Raw genomic sequence first — 16,793 nt, 5'->3', positions numbered from 1 at the left:
ATCTGGAAGGACCATCCGAGTCCCATGACCAGCCATGTCTGAACCGAAAGAACGCTGAGATGGCTGCAATGTCAACCCCAAACTTGAGCTGTTTGATGCTTCTGAGTCCCAGTTCTCATCCTGGGACCTCTCTAGCACTTAACTCTCAAAGGAATCAAGAAAGGATGCTGGAAATGCGAGGCTAGAATAACAGGACAACCAGAAGAATGAAAGGGGTGTCGGAGATGGTGGCATTGTGAATGGAAGGGCCTAAAGAGGGAGCAGTTGCAGAGACATGGCTGCGATCAGTCCGTGGAGCCCAGGGACCTCAGTGGTACCCGAAGACCCACAGGGTAGGGCCTCTAAGGAGGCTGGGGCCAGCCCAAGATCCGAAAAGGTGGAGGTGACTCCCTTAAGTCGAGATGGACGCCAGGTCGGGTCTGAGGAGACGCAGGGCATGGAACGGCCACTCCCCCGAGGGGAGGACTGCGAGCCTGGGCAGAGGTCGATGGCTGAGAGGACCCCGTGAGCACCCCTGCCCAGCCCCAGCGCCGGCCCAACCGGACCGCCAAAAGTACTTGTTCCACAACGCTCCAGGTGATGACGGCAGGTGGCCTCAGAGACAGACGGGGACGTACAGCGGGAGCCGCACTGGGTCGCAGAGGTGCTGAGAGACTGAGCACCGGCCGCACCCACCCACTAAGTGCGGTGCCGCGCTGCTCACCCGCCCGACCGTTTCCATGGCGACAGCCGGACGTCATATAACCGCCCCACGCCGCGTCCTCCCGCCCTCCGAGGCACGCTGAGCTGTGTGCGATCTTTGTGGAGGCTGGCCACACAGCGGAAGATCGCAGAGCGTGTCCGCTGGGTCTCGGGACCTGCTCCGAGAGGGTCCCCGCCCCACGTCCCATCTAGTGTCCACCCATGTAATCTCCCAAAGTGCTTACCACTCTCTAACACAATACACGTTTTATTTACTAGTTTACCTCATCCAGAATCTCCGCGAGCCAGCTGCGTTTGCGTTTGCGATGGGACATCGAGGTTGCTCGACCCCGCACTCTGAGTAAAGGCTATGGCCTCTCCGGGCTCTGGCCCGCCGTAATCACCTTGCCTCTGTGACCTCCAGGGGCAAGGACCTCATGTGACCCACCCCCACCACAATCTGCAAGGGTGGGCTGCCTACGAAGTGACCATCAACTGCCCTACTTAAAGATGGCGGTGGCACCGCCATTGACTGGACCCGCGAGCGTCCCCGGAAATGACCGCGGGACAGGCGGCACAAACGGAAATACCCGAGTCCAGCCGAAAAAGTCCGAATATTAAGACCTATTGCTGAGCAACGCGGGGCGGGGGTGGCGGCGGCCGTGGCGGCGGCGGCGGCAGCGGCGGCGGCCGCGGCGGCCGCGGCGGCTGCTGCTTCTGCGCAGGCGCATAGCGCAGGCCGGGCGAGAAGAGCCGAAGAGTGCAAGCGGCGGAAATATCCGAAGCGGTGGGGCGCCCGAGGCCGTTGCGGACCTCTGCGCCGAAGCCGCTGCTGCCGCGGAAGCCGAGCCTCTTCTAGTACACGGCAGCCGCCACCGCGGCCGCCGCCTCCTCCTTCCCCTCGAGCCGCAGCCCCTCGCGGTGGGAGCAAGTGAACAGACAAGCGGCGCGGCCGCAGCTGGGCCTGAGGGGACCTAAGCTGGCGAGGGGGAGGAGGAAGCGGCTGGGTGGGGGCGGGGCCGAGCGGCCCCGAGAATAGCCGAGTCGGCCCGAGCGCCGCCGAGCGAGCCCGAGGCGCCGGGCCAGGCCAGAGCCGGACTACGGGAGCCGACGCGGGCCGCGCGGTGGGCGCGGAGCGGCGCGGCAGGCCGGGCGGGCGGCAGCAGCAGCGGAGGAGGCCGCGAAGGCGGGTTCGAGTGGCGGAGGCGGCGCAGGCGGCGGCAGGGGGCCGGGTGGCCGGGGTCCCGGGCCCCGCAGCGGCGGCAGCGGCGGCGGCGGCAGGATGATCAAGCTGTTCTCGCTGAAGCAGCAGAAGAAGGAGGAGGAGTCGGCGGGCGGCACCAAGGGCAGCAGCAAGAAGGCGTCGGCTGCGCAGCTGCGGATCCAGAAGGGTAGGGGGTCGGGGGATGGGGGTGGGGGTCGGAAGTCAGCGGCTGGGATGGGGTGATGTAGGAGTCTGGAGTGAGTTAATGCAGTCACCGGGGGGTCAGAGATGTCAGAGATGTGGCCGCAAATGTGGAGGTCGGAGGTTAGGGCCTGGGTTTCGGTGTGATGGGGGATCAGGGGTGAGTAATGCAGTCACCGAGGGGTCAGAGATGGGGGGCCGAATGTGGGGCACTTACAAGACTCGGAAAGCCAGGCATCTTGCATTGGGGACCAAGAATCAGAGAGTCAGGCAATGGAAGGCGAGTAGGAAGCTGGGGACTCCACAGAGTATGAGAACATGGGTGATAGGCAGAGGAGATTGGATAGTGGGGGCCGAGGATTGGAGATAGGAGTAGGAGGGGATTTAGTGAAGTATATTGGGGTCATTGGGAATCAGAGTGAGATGGAGTGAAGTAAGTTTTGGGCACTGCGATTTGTGGGTCTGGGGGGGTCACATGGCAATTTGGGGTTTGGGGTGACACGTGGAGGAGGGAAGAACAGTGTGTGCTGGGGACTGGAGATGGGGGTAGGGTTAATTTAGACTAACATGCTGGGTGCTGGGAATCTTAGAGGCAATGTTTAGAGGGGGTACAGGAATGGGAATTCACATGTCTGAGGGTTGGATGGGTACCTGAATTTAGGATGACAAGCAGAGGAGAGGAGGGATGGTGGGGCCGGCATTGATTAGGGGCAGGGTCCTTGGATTTGGGTGGTCAGGTGGGGACAGGCAGTGTCTAATAGAAAATGGAGGTCATGGCTGGGGATCCTGGTGTTTGGGGTAGTTGTAGGCTCTTGGGGGGCCACACAGGGGTGGGAGTATTTGGGGGCTGGGGGGATGGGTACGCAGCTGTTGGACGCTGAGACTTTAGGCTGTGGATTCGGAAGAGTTGGAACTTATCCTGGGCCGGGAGCTAGAGCATAACCACAGTTTACAATTCATGTTTGAGGTGTGCTGTGGATCTAGAAGAGCCTGCCTGGAGACTAGAAAGCAGAAAGAGTAGGGAGAGGGTTGGGGGTGTGGGGCACAGCCCAGGACAGAGCCCTGAGGGTCCTGGAGGAGGCCATGGGTGCTCTCCTGGCACCTGCACCTCTGAATGCCCTTGTCTTTCCATCTCCCTTTCCCTCTCATCGTTCCCCTTCTTTGCTGTGCAAACCCAGACATAAACGAGCTAAACCTGCCCAAGACGTGTGACATCAGCTTCTCAGATCCAGACGATCTCCTCAACTTCAAGCTGGTTATCTGTCCTGATGAGGTAAGGGTACACTTAGTTGGACTCCGAGGCATGGGCCAAGGGGGCTGGGAGAGCACTTTGAGTTGGGAGACTTAGTTTACCTGCCAGGCACTGCAGGATGATGTCCTAACACTTTCTTCTTTCTCTTCGCAGGGCTTCTACAAGAGTGGGAAGTTTGTATTCAGTTTTAAGGTGAGTCCCAGGTGGGCAGGGATACCTCCGTGGCTGAGGAGGCAACAGCTGAGGCCCCAGCCAGGCACTGCTGGGGCACTTTTCTATCTTCTCTCCCTTCTTGGAGCCAGGTGGGCCAGGGTTACCCACATGACCCCCCCAAGGTGAAGTGTGAGACGATGGTCTATCACCCCAACATTGACCTCGAGGGCAATGTCTGCCTCAACATCCTCAGGTGAGGGCTGTGACTTTGGATTGCACAAGTCTCTGTCCCTTCCTTCCCTATTGTGGTCTGTGGTCCTCTCTCTTCATCTCCATGTTTTCTTCCTCAAGTCTTGACCTTAGCTTTCTCCCTGGCCTGTCCTGCTGTGCGCCCTCCTCCTAGCCTCTCACATCTGCACTGTCCCGTGCCCTGGAGCTGACTTGTTCAGTCCCAGCAGGCTCTGTGTTGGCCATCCACTCACCAGCCCCTGACCTTGATTCTCCCTCCACAGAGAGGACTGGAAGCCAGTCCTTACGATAAACTCCATAATTTATGGCCTGCAGTATCTCTTCTTGGTGAGTAGGGGTAGGTGGGGAAGGCTGGGGAAGGTTGGCCCTTTCTGCTTTAAGGGCCTGTTGACCTCCACCTATACCGGCCACAGGAGCCCAACCCCGAAGACCCACTGAACAAGGAGGCCGCCGAGGTCCTGCAGAACAACCGGCGGCTGTTTGAGCAGAATGTGCAGCGCTCCATGCGGGGTGGCTATATCGGCTCCACCTACTTCGAGCGCTGCCTGAAATAGGGTTTGCGTACACCCACCCCTGCCAGGGCCACCAGCCCCGGCGTCCCCTGCAAATATTTATTGGGGGCCACAGGTGGGGGGCATGGGTGGCCGGTGGGGGAATCCCATGCCCTGACCTTGCCTCCCCTCCCTGCCACCCGCTCCTAGTTATTATTTTTTTTTTAAACCACCATGTGATTAAGGTCGGCGCTGCCTCCGACCCACTCAGCAATGGGAAATGAATTGGCTTGTCTAGCCCCCAGCTGGGTGCTGTCCAGCCCCCCACTCTGGGCTCTGGGGTGGGTGGCCAAGGGGACTGGGTGGCTGGGGCTCGGGCACCCTACCCCTCCACCACTGGAGGTCCCACCAGGCTATTAAAGGGGAATGTTACTGCATGGCTTCTGCCTCTTACTTCTGTGGGATTGGGAGGGGCAGGTCATATACACCAGCAAGAGTGGTGGGAAATATGTGGTCACAGGTGGCACTAGGACACCCCTCAGCAGGCTACCCAGTTCCTGGAGCAGCCTTGGGGGTAAAAGGGGGCAAGAATACCTCAGCCTCAGGCTGGGTGGGATGAATCCCAGTCTGGGACCAATGAGGGGCAGGATCCAGTAACCACTTGCTTCCTGCTTGGTAAACCAGTATAAAGGAAAGTCCATGCCACCTCCAGTTCTGCCCCCTTCTGCCATGGTTGGGCCCACCAAGGAACCCTCCCTGGTGTCACCAGGTGCCTGAGATCCAGAAACGGAAATGCCATGGTCCGTCGGATGGGCTGGGCCCTCTGGTGGGTGCGGTGGCGGGATGGGGTGGCTGGGTGGAAGGTGCCCAAAGATGCACCAACCCAACGAGGTCTAGGATCCCAGGCCTGGCTCGTCCTGGAACCTATGGAACACCGTCAAGCAGGCTCTGGAGAGACGGAAGCTGGCGCGCATGCGCCTGGATGCGTGCCTGCTCCAGGAGGCGTGCGCACGCGCGCTCTTGTCCCCGCCCATCGCTCCGGGTGCCGGTGGAGCGTGTGACGTCAGACCACTTCTTCCGGAAACGGCGGCGGCAGAAAGAACCGAGGGGCTATCGTTGGTGGGCGCGCCCGAGGATCCAAGTAGAGAGGAGCGTAACCCGGAAGCGGAAGCGGGTTCCCGTCCCAGCTACGGTGAGTGGCCCCTGCCGGGCCGCGGGTCCCGGGTGGGTGCGTGGGCGACGGCAGACGAGGGCTTCTTCGCCGGGATGTCGACTGCCTCGCCCATCCCCGAGACCCTGGCCTCATCTAGCCACTTTGCTCTCTGGGCGCGGGCCTCCCAACACCCTCCAGGTTTTGTCCTGGGTGAACCAGGCGCCCCAACACCCACCATCCCGTTCCTGGACCCCAGACTCTTCCAGATCTACAGAACTCCCTAGCGTCTATCATGTCCTTAGTGTACTGGGTCCCCAGACGCCCTGCAACCATATTATTCGTACCCAGGTTCCCTCCCCACTCAGGGACCCCCAAATCCGAATGGCATTCATACGTTCTGAAGCTTCAGAACCCCTATATCCACTTTGTTCTTGGTACTCAGGTTGTCCACCTGCCTTGCCATCCCATAGGGCCCCCACAATTCCCGTCCTTGGCGCTCAGGGTCCCAAATACCCCAGTGCACCCTCACACATCCACCTCCATTCTGAGCCTGTCAGACTCCAAGGCCTCTGGGCTGGAGAGGCAGGCTGAAGCCTTGAACTTCCTTGGGGCTCTATGATGAAGGGATGGGGTGGGTATGTTGTGGATGACTTTCAAATCTTGCTGCCCCCACTTCTTTGGAATAATTTCAGTGTTCCTGGCTGCGTTTTAGCCTTCTATTAAGGTTTCCTCTTCCTGCTTAACCCCTTCACATTTTGCACCACCCTGCCAATATACATTGTGACCCTGGCTCTGCTTCTGCTTTTTCTGGGCCCCATACCATTTCACAGCTAGGCTTCACACCACTGGTCACAGGCCCATTAGTGGGCTACTGCTATCATGGACCTGTTGTTTGGGCGCCGGAAGACACCGGAGGAGCTGCTGAGGCAGAACCAGCGGGCCCTGAACCGTGCCATGCGAGAGTTGGACCGTGAACGACAGAAGCTAGAGACCCAGGAGAAGAAAATCATCGCAGACATCAAGAAGATGGCCAAGCAGGGCCAGATGGTGAGCTCAGCTGGGCACAGGTTGGGACACAGGATCAGGGGCTATAGTTGGGTCAGGTACTGCTATAACTATAGAGCATGACAGGACACCAACAGGTGCCTTGAGAGAAATTAAGGGCAAGTGTGGGGCTTCCCTATTTTGGGGGATCCAGAAAGGCTCTTCCCAGGAGGGGATGCCAGAGCCACAAACCTTAAGTAATGAGGAGTGAGCCTGTGAAGATCCAAACTACCAGTGTGTCAAACAGATGAGGAACCACATGTTCCATAAGGGAGTTATAGGTGAATTCAGAGTAGATGGTAGGCCACACAAGTTGAAATCCTGGGCCACAGTGGGAAGTGAGTCAAAGGGTTTAATTTTAATGCAAGAGAGATGTAGCCCAGAATACACTGTGACCTGAACGTCAGTAAAAGAATGGGGGGATAGCCTGAACCAGTAGGGAGCAGAACCTATGACAGTTTGAACCTGAGCAGCTAGGTTGAAGAGGTTCCATTTCCTGGAATAGGCAAGGCAAGGCAAGCATTTGGGAAGTCAAAAGCTGAGCGATGGATCGATTCATTTGGGGTAGAGCTTGAGGTGTGAGCCTTTGTGAGACGGAGAGAGAGGCACTCTTCAGCCAGGATAGAAATTCAGAAATAGGCATTTTAAGAGAGTGACCCTAGATATGGAGGGAAAAGGGTCCCTATGTGGAGTGAGCACAGCCTTCCTTCCAGCACCTATGGGTTAGAGAGGTCAGAGTACAGAGGAGCCTGTGGAGTCGTGACCCAAGAGGCATGAGGATGAGGTTGGGAGGAGGGAGGGGCCAGTGAACACTGGGTTAAGCCACATGTAAATATCTGAAAGCATCTTCCTTGGTCCATCCCTGCCACCTTTGTGCACTCCTCAGGACGCTGTGCGTATCATGGCAAAAGATCTGGTGCGCACTCGGCGTTATGTGCGTAAATTTGTGTTGATGCGGGCCAACATCCAGGCAGTGTCCCTGAAGATCCAGACACTGAAGTCCAACAACTCAATGGCACAAGCTATGAAGGGGGTCACCAAAGCCATGGGCACCATGAACAGACAGGTGCGCCTCTCCCAAGCATCCCCCTACCCCACCCCCCCACCAACTAATCCCCAACTAACCCTCCCCCCACCTCACTTCCAGCTAAAGTTGCCTCAGATCCAGAAGATCATGATGGAATTTGAGCGGCAGGCCGAGATCATGGACATGAAGGAGGAAATGATGAATGATGCCATTGATGATGCCATGGGTGATGAGGAAGATGAAGAGGAGAGGTTAGGGGACACCAGGTGTGGGAAGGGTGGGGATGGATGCGGGGTCCTCAAACATAACCAGACCCTCATAAACTTCTTCTCTCTTCCCAAGTGACGCTGTTGTATCCCAGGTCCTGGATGAGCTGGGATTGAGCCTGACAGACGAGCTGTCAAGTGAGTGCGCCCAATTTTGGGCCCTGCCCCACCCAACAGTCCAGACAAAACCCCTGACCCCCTCCCCCACAGCATTATTCCTTTCTACAGGAGCTCTCCTAACCCCCACTCTCTGTAGACCTCCCCTCCACCGGAGGCTCACTCAGTGTGGCTGCCAGTGGGAAGAAAGCAGAGGCTGCAGCCTCAGCCCTAGTAGATGCCGACGCAGACCTGGAGGAGCGGCTCAAGAATCTGCGGAGGGACTAATCACCCTATACTACCATGAGTGGGAGGTGGGCATTGGATGCCCAGTTTTGCTGTACTACTTCTGTAATAAAAGATTGGACACTAGTTCCTAGGCCTGTGTGACTGACCGGACTTGGGCCAGGCTGGGGTCCCTTGGCAGAGGTCACATACAGGGTTTGGTAAAGGGGCAGTTGACATGTGGCCAAAGGCCAAGTACCAGAGTTGTTGGGATATAAGAAAAGGTAGGCTGGATTGCCTCCCAGTTTGTGGCAGGAATTGACAGGTCGTCTCCACAATGTTCAGGGTTTGGGAGCTGAAGATCATATCTGTGAGCTCTGCTTCCATACCCCTCCCAAAGCCTCCAGTGCCTTGGCCTATCAGTGCCTATCACCTCCAAAACAGTCGGGTTCCCAGATACCCTGAAATCTGGGCTCATCTGCCAGGAATCTTCAGCCCACCCACACTGTGGTGCCATCTGATGAGAAATGGTTACACCCAAGTCCAGGAAGTACTCAGAAAGAATGACCACCATGCAGCTGTGTATTTGGGGCTACACCCTGCCTGCCCATTACCACCTACAGGGGCACCCAAAAGCCTACAGCACGTGTACCATGCAACCCTCCCACCTACCCAAGACACTGGAAGGGCCCAAGGGGAATGCTCTTCCCTACTCCCTGGACACCAAAATGGCTCAATGGTTCAGGAGTGCCCCACACCTACTCCATCTACCAGGGCATGGTGAGGCAATTGCAGAGACCAAGCCCTAGGACCACTCCCCCCACCACCAAAGGCCTGAGGAACTGGTGAAGTTTTTATTAAATCCACATAAGTAAAAACCATATTGTGAGGGGATGGGGGATGGGGCCACCAAGAAGTAGGAGCCAGGCCACCAGAGGGGGAGGTAGGGGGAAGGGAATTTGACAGGACAGAGAACAGAGCCAGGCCGGGTTGGCCTGAGAGGCCACAGATTCAGGGGCCATCACCAGGACCACTGGATAGCTCCTGGGCACTCAGGCCAGCACCAGGCAGGCTCAGGGGGGGGGGCTCCACCAGCACAGCTGAGAACTTGGTGTCACCAAAGGCCTCGTTCATGCGAGTCTCGAAGAAGCGCTGCAGGCCGATGATGGACTGCACGTCTGCCTTGTCCTGAGCCGGGCAGATTGCAGTGGATGGATCCTAGCTCTCCCTCCTCCCATCTCCCCTAACCCTACCCCCCTCCCAACCCTATTCTCCCCAAGCTCACCTCTGTCAGCTTGTTGAACTGCTTAAACATGCGGCCCACATCCTGGGCAAACTCCTGGGGGGAACTATATGGGGGTGACAACTTCTCCTGGAGACGGGCACGGATCAGGGTCAGGTCCAGGGTGCCACCAGGCTGATCCTGCAGACAGACCCCACAGGCTGAAAGTGAGGCCTGGCAGTCCCTTCCCCTACCCTCTCTAAGTCCTAAGACTCACCAGGGAGAAAGTAGAGTCAGTAGCCAGCTGGTGCAAAGGTCGGCAGGGCTCATGACAGAATAGGGCCAGCAAGACACGCTCACACTTCTATGGACAAGACAGAGAACAGAGTCAGGGGGGCAGAACTATTGAGCTACTCCTAAGGGAATAGGCCCCCACCCTCACCTGCTGGTTAGCTGGTGAGAGCTTGGCCACCACACCGGTGCTATCACCACTGTCCAGGCTCAGGCTGCCATCTTCCTCTTTCAGATCAGGTAGTACATGGCAGAGAGAGCAACTCCACTCCTCCCTGGATGGAAGGAGAATGAGGAGCTGCAAAGAACCTGGCCCAGCCCTCCACCCTGCACAGACCCCACACAAGCCTCGCACCCTGGGACATCCTGCAGGGCAGGCAGGTGGCAGTCCAGGTGGAAGCAGAACTCGCACTGGTTGCACATGACTAGATCCCCTGGCTTCTGGCAGACACGGCAGATGGTGGCACTGTCATCCAGGGCACCTGGACCACCAGCTGGGGCTGAAGTGCCCTCTGGAGCCACTACTTCTAGACCTGAACTGGTGCTGCCACTGGGTGAGGCCAGGCGGGGGCCCTCGGCACCAGGGCCCTCCGCCAGAGCCATCAGCACAGGCTTGGTCTCAGGACCCTCCGTGGCAACAGGCGGAGCTCCAATGGCAGCTTCTGTCTCTTCCTCCTACAAGGATGTAATAGTTTGTTAAACAGGGTGCAGACCTGGGTGCTCATTTCCTACTCACAGTTACTTGAGACAGGCTCACCTTGACTATGGCCATGCCAGGTAGTGGTGGGGCCCCAGGGGCCCCGGGTGGAGCAGATCCAGGCTGTCCAGCAGCAGCAGCTGCAGCACCACGCTCAATAACAATGAGATTGTAATCCTCAGTGGTGCTGCCTGGGAAGACCTTGAAAACTGGTGGTTGGCTATCAGCCGTGAGATCCAGGTCTAGGCGCTCGAGGCTCACCCGTGGCACCTTGCGCATGAGGCCACTCACCTCGCCCTCACCTGAGCGGGACCTGTGGGTACAGGGGCAGCGTGGTGTTAGGACACCCATCCCTTTGCCCATCTGGCTCCACAAAAGGATAGCCAAACTCACCGCTTTACACCTGACACATGGGGCTCTGCACTCGAATAAGGATCGTCTGCTCAGAAAATACAGAAAGAGATAGTAGGTTAGGGACAGATCTAGAGCACTGAAGCTCTCCCACCTACAAGGTACTTACCTGAGCCAAAGCCATAGCCTTCCTGTACCTCCATGGGCTGTGGGTAAAGCAGGTGGACCTCAGTGGGCAGGTGTCCCATAGGACCCCATGCCCCCACCCTCTCCAGCCCATGATTCCCCCCCTCCCCTGCTCACCTGGCTACTGCCAGAGCCCTGCTTGCTCAAGGGCCCTGGAGCCCGAGGAGGGGCCATGGACGTAGGGCCTGTTGAGTTGGTGCCAGGACGCTCTGCCACAATCTTGCCTGCAAAAATGAGATAAAATCAGCTTAAGACCCAGTGTCTGGAGCGATAGCAATATTCAGCAGGATAAAGAAAAGGACAAACCAAAAGCCTCTGCACTCTTGGTCCAGGCATTAAGGTCCCATTGAAATTTCATCTCGCCATGTGGCTCTACAGGGTCCACAATCATCTTGAGGGCCCGATGCAGTTGGAAGTAGATCTGGAGATAGAGCAGTGCATGAACACACAGCAAACAAGGCTGCAGGGTACTGAGTGGCACCTGCCTGGAACCCACCACTGGGTGCCCACCAGCACACACCAGCTTCTTGGAGAGCAGCAAGGCCGTATTGTTGTCACTCTCCAGAGCCCAAGAGGCAAAGCGCAGGATGTGTTCCTGGTGCTTCTGGATCTTGGTCATGGTCCAGTGTTGTCGTTCCAGGCGCTCCTGCTGCCCCTCAGTCACCTTCTACAGGTAGACAGAACAAAGAAATCAAGGAAAGAAGACACCAAAGATGGCATCAACTGCCAGCAGAGAATGCCAGTCCCCAAGATCCGACTACCACAGATGGGGTCAGCAGCCAGCAGATGGGACCCAGAATCCCTCCCCCCTCAAACAGGGTATACCTGAGCATCATTGACCAGCACACGGCCCCGCTTGTTCAGCTCCTTCATGATCTGCAAAATGGCCATCTTGACATCTACCTGCACACGCTTCTGTACGTCAGACACCTGGCGGATCCTGGGAGGCAGAGTGAACCAAGTCAAGAAGGTGATCCCCCAGGACTGCGCCCAACTACGGCCCTGGCATCCACACTTACGAGCTGCGAACCTCCTTGGTGTTCTTCTGCAGTGTTGCATGCTTATCCCCAAGGCGCTTCACCAGCGAGGCCAGGAGCTTGCGCTGATTCCTCACTGCATCCTCCAGAAACTGGTATCTGAGGACACACAGAAGTGGGCCTGGGTGCTGAACCATGCTAACAGACAAACCCACCAGCATCCTCAGTACTCACTGGTGGTCCTTGTGGGCATTGAGCTGGCAGTCCCGGCAGGTGAGGGTGTCACAGCTCTCACAGAACAGCACAAGGGGCTCGTGCTTGTGCACGTTGCAGTACACTGTGCGCTCACCGTCCCTTGATTTGGCTGGCCCTGGAGAAGAGAAACCATGAGGCTGAAGCTCATCCTCAGCCATCTCCAACTCAAGTAGAAGACAGAATTTGAGGCCTCGCTTCCTGCCTGTCCTGCAACCCTGGGCTGTCTGCTGGGAAAACTCCAAAGCCCTGCAGCAGTGGCCAGGGTAAAGCACAGGCCTGTAAACCTAAATCTTTCCTCTCAAAATCTTCAGCCCAAACCTGACCCAGAAAATCACTCCTTCTAGCTACTGATATTGACAACAAAATCTGAAGACTTTGGCAGAGACCTTCCTTTAACTATTCCCTCTACTAGAACCTTCCCAAATGGATACTCAGGAGAGCTCTTCCACCTTGAAAAGCACCACTGGCTCCACTCCTCCACTCGCAGTAGGTTCTGTCCAGCAGAGGAAGGCACTCTGGCTACTGTGCCATCCAAGCACATAAAATGTTTGCTTGCTGGTGTAGACAAAAGCAAATCAGAAACTAGAGACACTATTCAAGCACAGCTTCCTTAGAAGCCATACTTTGGTGATCTACCCTCTCGAGTAAAAAAAAAAAAAATGCACAAACCGCTTACAACCCATAGACCTACAAAGGATCCAGGCCTTGCAAAGCCTTCTCAGAAGAGGTGAACTGTCAGACCAAAACCCTCACAAAGGTGTCAGAACCCCTCTTCGGAGGGGAGAGTCCTGGTACTTAGAGTAATACCACCTAAAGACCAATATACTACCTCACCCCCAACCTGTCACCATCATTAAAAAGCTGCTTGAGACAATCTATTCCTCTTTCCTACCCAATCCCATTTACAACCTGGCTGTATCATCCCAGCCCAAAACACACGACTTTGAGATACAAATCAGCCAGACCATGGATCCTCTAATACTGCCGCCTCCTGTACTCTGCCCTTTGCCTTAAGCCAGGACCTCCTACAAATCCCTGCTCTTCGCTCCTGGCTCCTGATTCCTCGTGCCCCCACAACCACCACCTCCATTCTTATTTTCCTGCCAATGCTCTGCTCTAGGACTGAGAAGCCACAATGTAACTACCAAAAGGTGACCCACAGAGTGTTCTGGAACAAAAAAACAGGATAAACTCAGAAAGATCCCAAGCCCTTTTCTTTGCCACTACCAGCGTCTACAGGAGTCTCTTAATACCTACCTGAGTGAAACACTCTCTAAATACCTACCTGAGCTGAACATGTATAACCCAAAGTTCTAAGACTCTCCACAATGCTCTTCAGGGCCTGTGCAACTTAAACACAGTGGCTCAGAGGTCTCATTTCCCCCTACAGAACCATAACAAGTTGCCAGGGAACCCCAGTCCAGCCCCTCCACTACTGGGGCTTATCCCCTGTGTGCTGCGGGGGGGGAGGCGCCTGATGAGCTTGCCTGAACCCTCAGTGCACCCCCTCACACTTCTGTGGTCATTTCCCTCCCACTAGACCCACACACCTGAGCCCCAGCATCCCCATTTTTTAATTCTGCCCTCAGACTCTTCCGGAGGTACCCTGATAAAGCTCCCTGGGACCCATCCATCATCAGTAACCAGCACCATAAACAGTTGAGAACATATGCAAGATAACCAAGGCTTTCTGCTCTGCCTTGCATACCAGTGGAGCGTACGGTGTGGTCCTTGGTGTACTTCACCCGCTGGTGTGCTTCCACACACGTCTCACACAGTGGCTCAGAGCACTCCACACAGTAGCTGGTGGCAGGGGCATTATCCTCACAGCTAGTGCAGCACTAATGGGCAAAAGCAGAGTGAGAAGAGGCAAAAACGCCAAATAGATCCACGTCTACACCCCAGATAACACAACCTAAGCAAAGTGTTGCCTTCACCTAACCTATACAGTCTGCCAAAACACTTGTAGTATGAGAAGAATAAAATCTGGAACTGATTACATGTATCGAGGCCTCCTAGGGGTTGCTAGGGCAGGACATACCTGATTTGCATCCTGGGAGTCTGTGGCAGCCTTGCTGCCACTGTCACGCATAAAGTAATTCTCCACAATGTCTTTGGAGAAGCATTGCTGCTTGCACACAGGACAGTCGACCACTGCCAAAAACAAACAAAATAATGAGATTGTGAGCTCACAGCCAAGTCGTAACCCATCCCCCCATTGAGCCCAACCTTCATCCCAAAGAAGGCCAAATCCTCTCATTAGGGAGCAGAAACCAAACCCTTCTTTCATCGAACTTGCAGCATATGAGCTCACGCCCAGGACAGAACCCGCTGCCCATACTCGACCAGGCCAACTACTATCCGCGTCCCTATCCTCTCGCTCAGGCGATCCCCCGCCATCGTCACGCTGGGAACAGACCCCCAATCCCGACGCCGAGTGCGGATCAAAGCCTGTGGGGTGGGGGGATGGGCTGCCCCGGCCCGACCGTACTCACCGGCGCCGTCACCCGCTGCACCGCCATCCCCCGAGCTGTTGGCGGCGGCGGGCGCCGGGGGCCCGAGGCAGGCACTGCAAGCCGAATGCAGGCAGGGCAGCAAGCGCGGCTCCCTCTCGGGGCGCAGGCGCTCCCGGCACACACCGCAGTGCTCCAGCAGCTCCAGAGCCTCGCCGCCGCCCCCCGCGGGCGACGACGCCGAGGCCGAAGCCGAGGCCGAGGCCGCGGCCGACGAGGCGGCGGCGCGCTTTTCGCCGCCAGCCGAGCCCTCGCCCGGGCCCGGGCTGCCCGAGGCGGCTGCCGCCGCCGCCGCGGAGGCCGCCGCCGCCGAGGCCGCCATTCACACGCCGCCGGGGGCGCCCAGGGGGGAGGAGGGGCGCGGGGCCCGCCGCGCAGGCGCAGACGCACTCGCCGCCAACGGCTGGGCCGCTGCCGCCGCGAGGCCGAGCGCCGCCACGCGCCTCCTGGGCTACTGCCCGCTGCGCGCGGGGCGTTGTCGAAGCCCGGCCGGCAGCCGCCCGCTAGCCTCCCGCCGACGACGACCGCGATCCCTCTTTAGAGGCCGCCCAGACACAGCGCCACACGCCACGCGAACAACCGCTCACCCGCGCGCCCGCTCGCAGAAAGAGCCGCGGCTGGGGGGCGGGACAGAAATAACTGGCGCCGACGCCGCCGCGCAAGCGCGCTGGGCGTCTTGAGCCCGGGGGCGGGGCCCGGGCTGGCCGCCCCGAGCAAGGACGCGAATACGCAAGCGCCTGAGCCGGGTCTTCCCACCTCCGCCTCCACCACCTCGGCGCCGCCTGTGCGGCAGGGGCGGAACTATTGATATCACCGCCGCAACATTGTACGCGGGCGGGGCGCGCGCACCTTTACTTGCGCTTGCTCCCCCTCTAGTCCCAGCCCCTGACCGCGGTCCTGCGCAGGCGATTTGGCAGTCCAGGCCGCCACCTCAATCCCCGCCCCTTAGGCCAAGGCCAAAGAAGTCTCCAGTCTTGGCGTCTGCCAGTGCTGGGGAGAAAGGCTGCGTTCAGAGAGAGAGGCCGAGAGTCCCCTTCCCACTTCTAAGCCAAGTGGTTGACTTTTGGGTTTTAATCGCTTTATTGTTTAGCTTGCAAGCACTAAAACCTGCCTAAAGCAAACAGATTCCAAGGGGCTACAGAGCAGCGAGTCCTGTGAAATCCCGCCTGGCCCCCCAAGCGCCCCCTTCCCATCTTTTAGGCAACCGCTGCGCTGACTTGGATGCTTTTCCAGGTGGGCGAACCGAATGAACAGCAACAGTGGAGGAATTCTAAGGAAGGAAGCAGGGTCTGTGTAGGGAAAACCCTATTAGAGGGAGGAAGCAAGATCCGTAAAAGAATGAGGCAGCATCTATGCGGGGGCCTGGGGGTGGAGGAGCGGAGGAGTTTCTGTCTGGGGGAGGAAGCAGAATGTCTGGGGATAATTCTGTCAGATGGGGAGAATGAGGCCTGTGAGGGGTGGAAGGAACCCTGTTTGAGAGAACCATGGCCTTTTTGTGGGAATCCTGTCTGAGGAGGAAGCAGTCTGTGGCGAGAATCCTGGGTGCTAGGCAGGGTCGGGGGTGTTGGGGGGTGCGGGAGGGAGAGAAGCTGGGTCTGAGCTGGGAAAAAGGGCCTACGGTGGAGGCCGAAAGATCCTGTTTGATCCTGTTTGAGATGGAGCAGTCTGGGAGGGGATCGTGTTTGAGGCAAGAAGAAAGCTGGAGGGATGGATGCCTCGGAGCTGGCCCTTGGAGTGGCCCTTGAGCCCTTTTGCAGGGCTCCTGGTGCTGAGATCTCTAGCTCAGAACAAGGCTAAAGGGGGCGGGGAGGGGGCGGCGGTCAGCTTTTGAGAGGATGCGGAGAGCATGCTGGCTGGCAAGTCTGGCCCCAGGACCCTACTCCGCGACTCTGGGTTCAAACATAAAACCATGGGCAGAGCAAGGCGCCCACGCGTGGTGGCAGTGGAGGCGCGTCTGGCCCTACTGGGCAGGGTGTGGCCTTTGTTCCCGGAGGGAGTTGGGGGGCTGTGGGGCTTTGTCTCTGTGCCTGCCTTTGTTCCAGCCTGGCCGCAGCCCCCAAATCCGGCCCCCGCCCCGCCCCGCCCCTTAGCTGAGCTATTACGAGCCTCTGCCCCCTACCCACCCACCGGGTCCGCGGGGCCACGCCCCCCCATTGAGTGGCCCGCCCCCTCCATGCTGCTACCCCAAGGCTCTGGCCTCAGATCTTTGCTGCCTTTCTCTGAGAATTGGGAAGGAAAGTTGGCTGGCGCATGGAGTGA

At 57.9% G+C, this 16,793-nt stretch overlaps 3 protein-coding genes across 4 annotated transcripts; 2 read left to right on the top strand and 1 right to left on the bottom strand.

Moving 5' to 3' along the window:
* The first annotated feature begins 1,457 nt into the window (after positions 1–1,457).
* Positions 1,458–4,668, top strand: UBE2M (ubiquitin conjugating enzyme E2 M). The gene is made up of 6 exons (XM_072722854.1): positions 1,458–2,072; positions 3,265–3,359; positions 3,492–3,530; positions 3,641–3,744; positions 4,004–4,067; positions 4,154–4,668. Exons 1-6 carry the CDS (start codon positions 1,964–1,966, stop codon positions 4,292–4,294), a joined length of 552 nt encoding a protein of 183 aa, XP_072578955.1. The 5' UTR covers positions 1,458–1,963; the 3' UTR covers positions 4,295–4,668.
* CHMP2A (charged multivesicular body protein 2A) lies at positions 4,668–8,189 on the top strand. 2 transcript variants are annotated; one of them, XM_025984384.2, is made up of 6 exons: positions 4,668–5,423; positions 6,215–6,431; positions 7,315–7,494; positions 7,576–7,706; positions 7,798–7,859; positions 7,978–8,189. In XM_025984384.2, the coding sequence occupies exons 2-6, from the start codon at positions 6,264–6,266 to the stop codon at positions 8,103–8,105; spliced, it is 669 nt and encodes a 222-aa protein (XP_025840169.1). In that variant the 5' UTR covers positions 4,668–5,423; positions 6,215–6,263; the 3' UTR covers positions 8,106–8,189. The 2 variants fall into 2 exon arrangements, with proteins under 2 accessions (XP_025840169.1, XP_072578853.1); XM_072722752.1 differs by having other exon boundaries at positions 5,070–5,423; positions 6,219–6,431.
* A 693-nt stretch (positions 8,190–8,882) lies between these two features.
* TRIM28 (tripartite motif containing 28) lies at positions 8,883–15,110 on the bottom strand. Its single transcript, XM_072719208.1, has 17 exons — positions 14,517–15,110; positions 14,063–14,175; positions 13,730–13,862; positions 12,001–12,136; positions 11,809–11,925; positions 11,615–11,729; positions 11,310–11,456; positions 11,096–11,210; positions 10,907–11,013; positions 10,773–10,809; positions 10,646–10,691; positions 10,313–10,565; positions 9,911–10,230; positions 9,707–9,830; positions 9,542–9,628; positions 9,328–9,465; positions 8,883–9,230 (listed from the first exon to the last, which is right to left on the bottom strand). Exons 1-17 carry the CDS (start codon positions 14,854–14,856, stop codon positions 9,054–9,056), a joined length of 2,505 nt encoding a protein of 834 aa, XP_072575309.1. The 5' UTR covers positions 14,857–15,110; the 3' UTR covers positions 8,883–9,053.
* Between the last annotated feature and the right edge of the window lie 1,683 nt (positions 15,111–16,793).

Source organism: Vulpes vulpes, chromosome 1, assembly GCF_048418805.1.
Source record: "Vulpes vulpes isolate BD-2025 chromosome 1, VulVul3, whole genome shotgun sequence".
NCBI lineage: Eukaryota > Metazoa > Chordata > Mammalia > Carnivora > Canidae > Vulpes > Vulpes vulpes.
This window is presented reverse-complemented; position numbering and strand designations above follow the sequence as displayed.

Excerpts from the sequence above, each read along its gene's own strand:
- CHMP2A (XM_025984384.2), top strand. The coding sequence starts at position 6,264 with ATGGACCTGTTGTTTGGGCGCCGGAAGACACCGGAGGAGCTGCTGAGG. Across the intron at positions 7,707-7,797 it reads GAGGAAGATGAAGAGGAGAG|TGACGCTGTTGTATCCCAGG; the intron begins GTTAGGGGACAC and ends TCTCTTCCCAAG. Across the intron at positions 7,860-7,977 it reads CCTGACAGACGAGCTGTCAA|ACCTCCCCTCCACCGGAGGC; the intron begins GTGAGTGCGCCC and ends CACTCTCTGTAG.
- TRIM28 (XM_072719208.1), bottom strand. The coding sequence starts at position 14,856 with ATGGCGGCCTCGGCGGCGGCGGCCTCCGCGGCGGCGGCGGCAGCCGCC. Across the intron at positions 11,014-11,095 it reads CAAGAGTGCAGAGGCTTTTG|GCAAGATTGTGGCAGAGCGT; the intron begins GTTTGTCCTTTT and ends TCATTTTTGCAG. Across the intron at positions 10,566-10,645 it reads CATGTGTCAGGTGTAAAGCG|GTCCCGCTCAGGTGAGGGCG; the intron begins GTGAGTTTGGCT and ends CTGTACCCACAG.
- UBE2M (XM_072722854.1), top strand. The coding sequence starts at position 1,964 with ATGATCAAGCTGTTCTCGCTGAAGCAGCAGAAGAAGGAGGAGGAGTCG. Across the intron at positions 3,531-3,640 it reads AGTTTGTATTCAGTTTTAAG|GTGGGCCAGGGTTACCCACA; the intron begins GTGAGTCCCAGG and ends TCTTGGAGCCAG. Across the intron at positions 4,068-4,153 it reads GCCTGCAGTATCTCTTCTTG|GAGCCCAACCCCGAAGACCC; the intron begins GTGAGTAGGGGT and ends TACCGGCCACAG.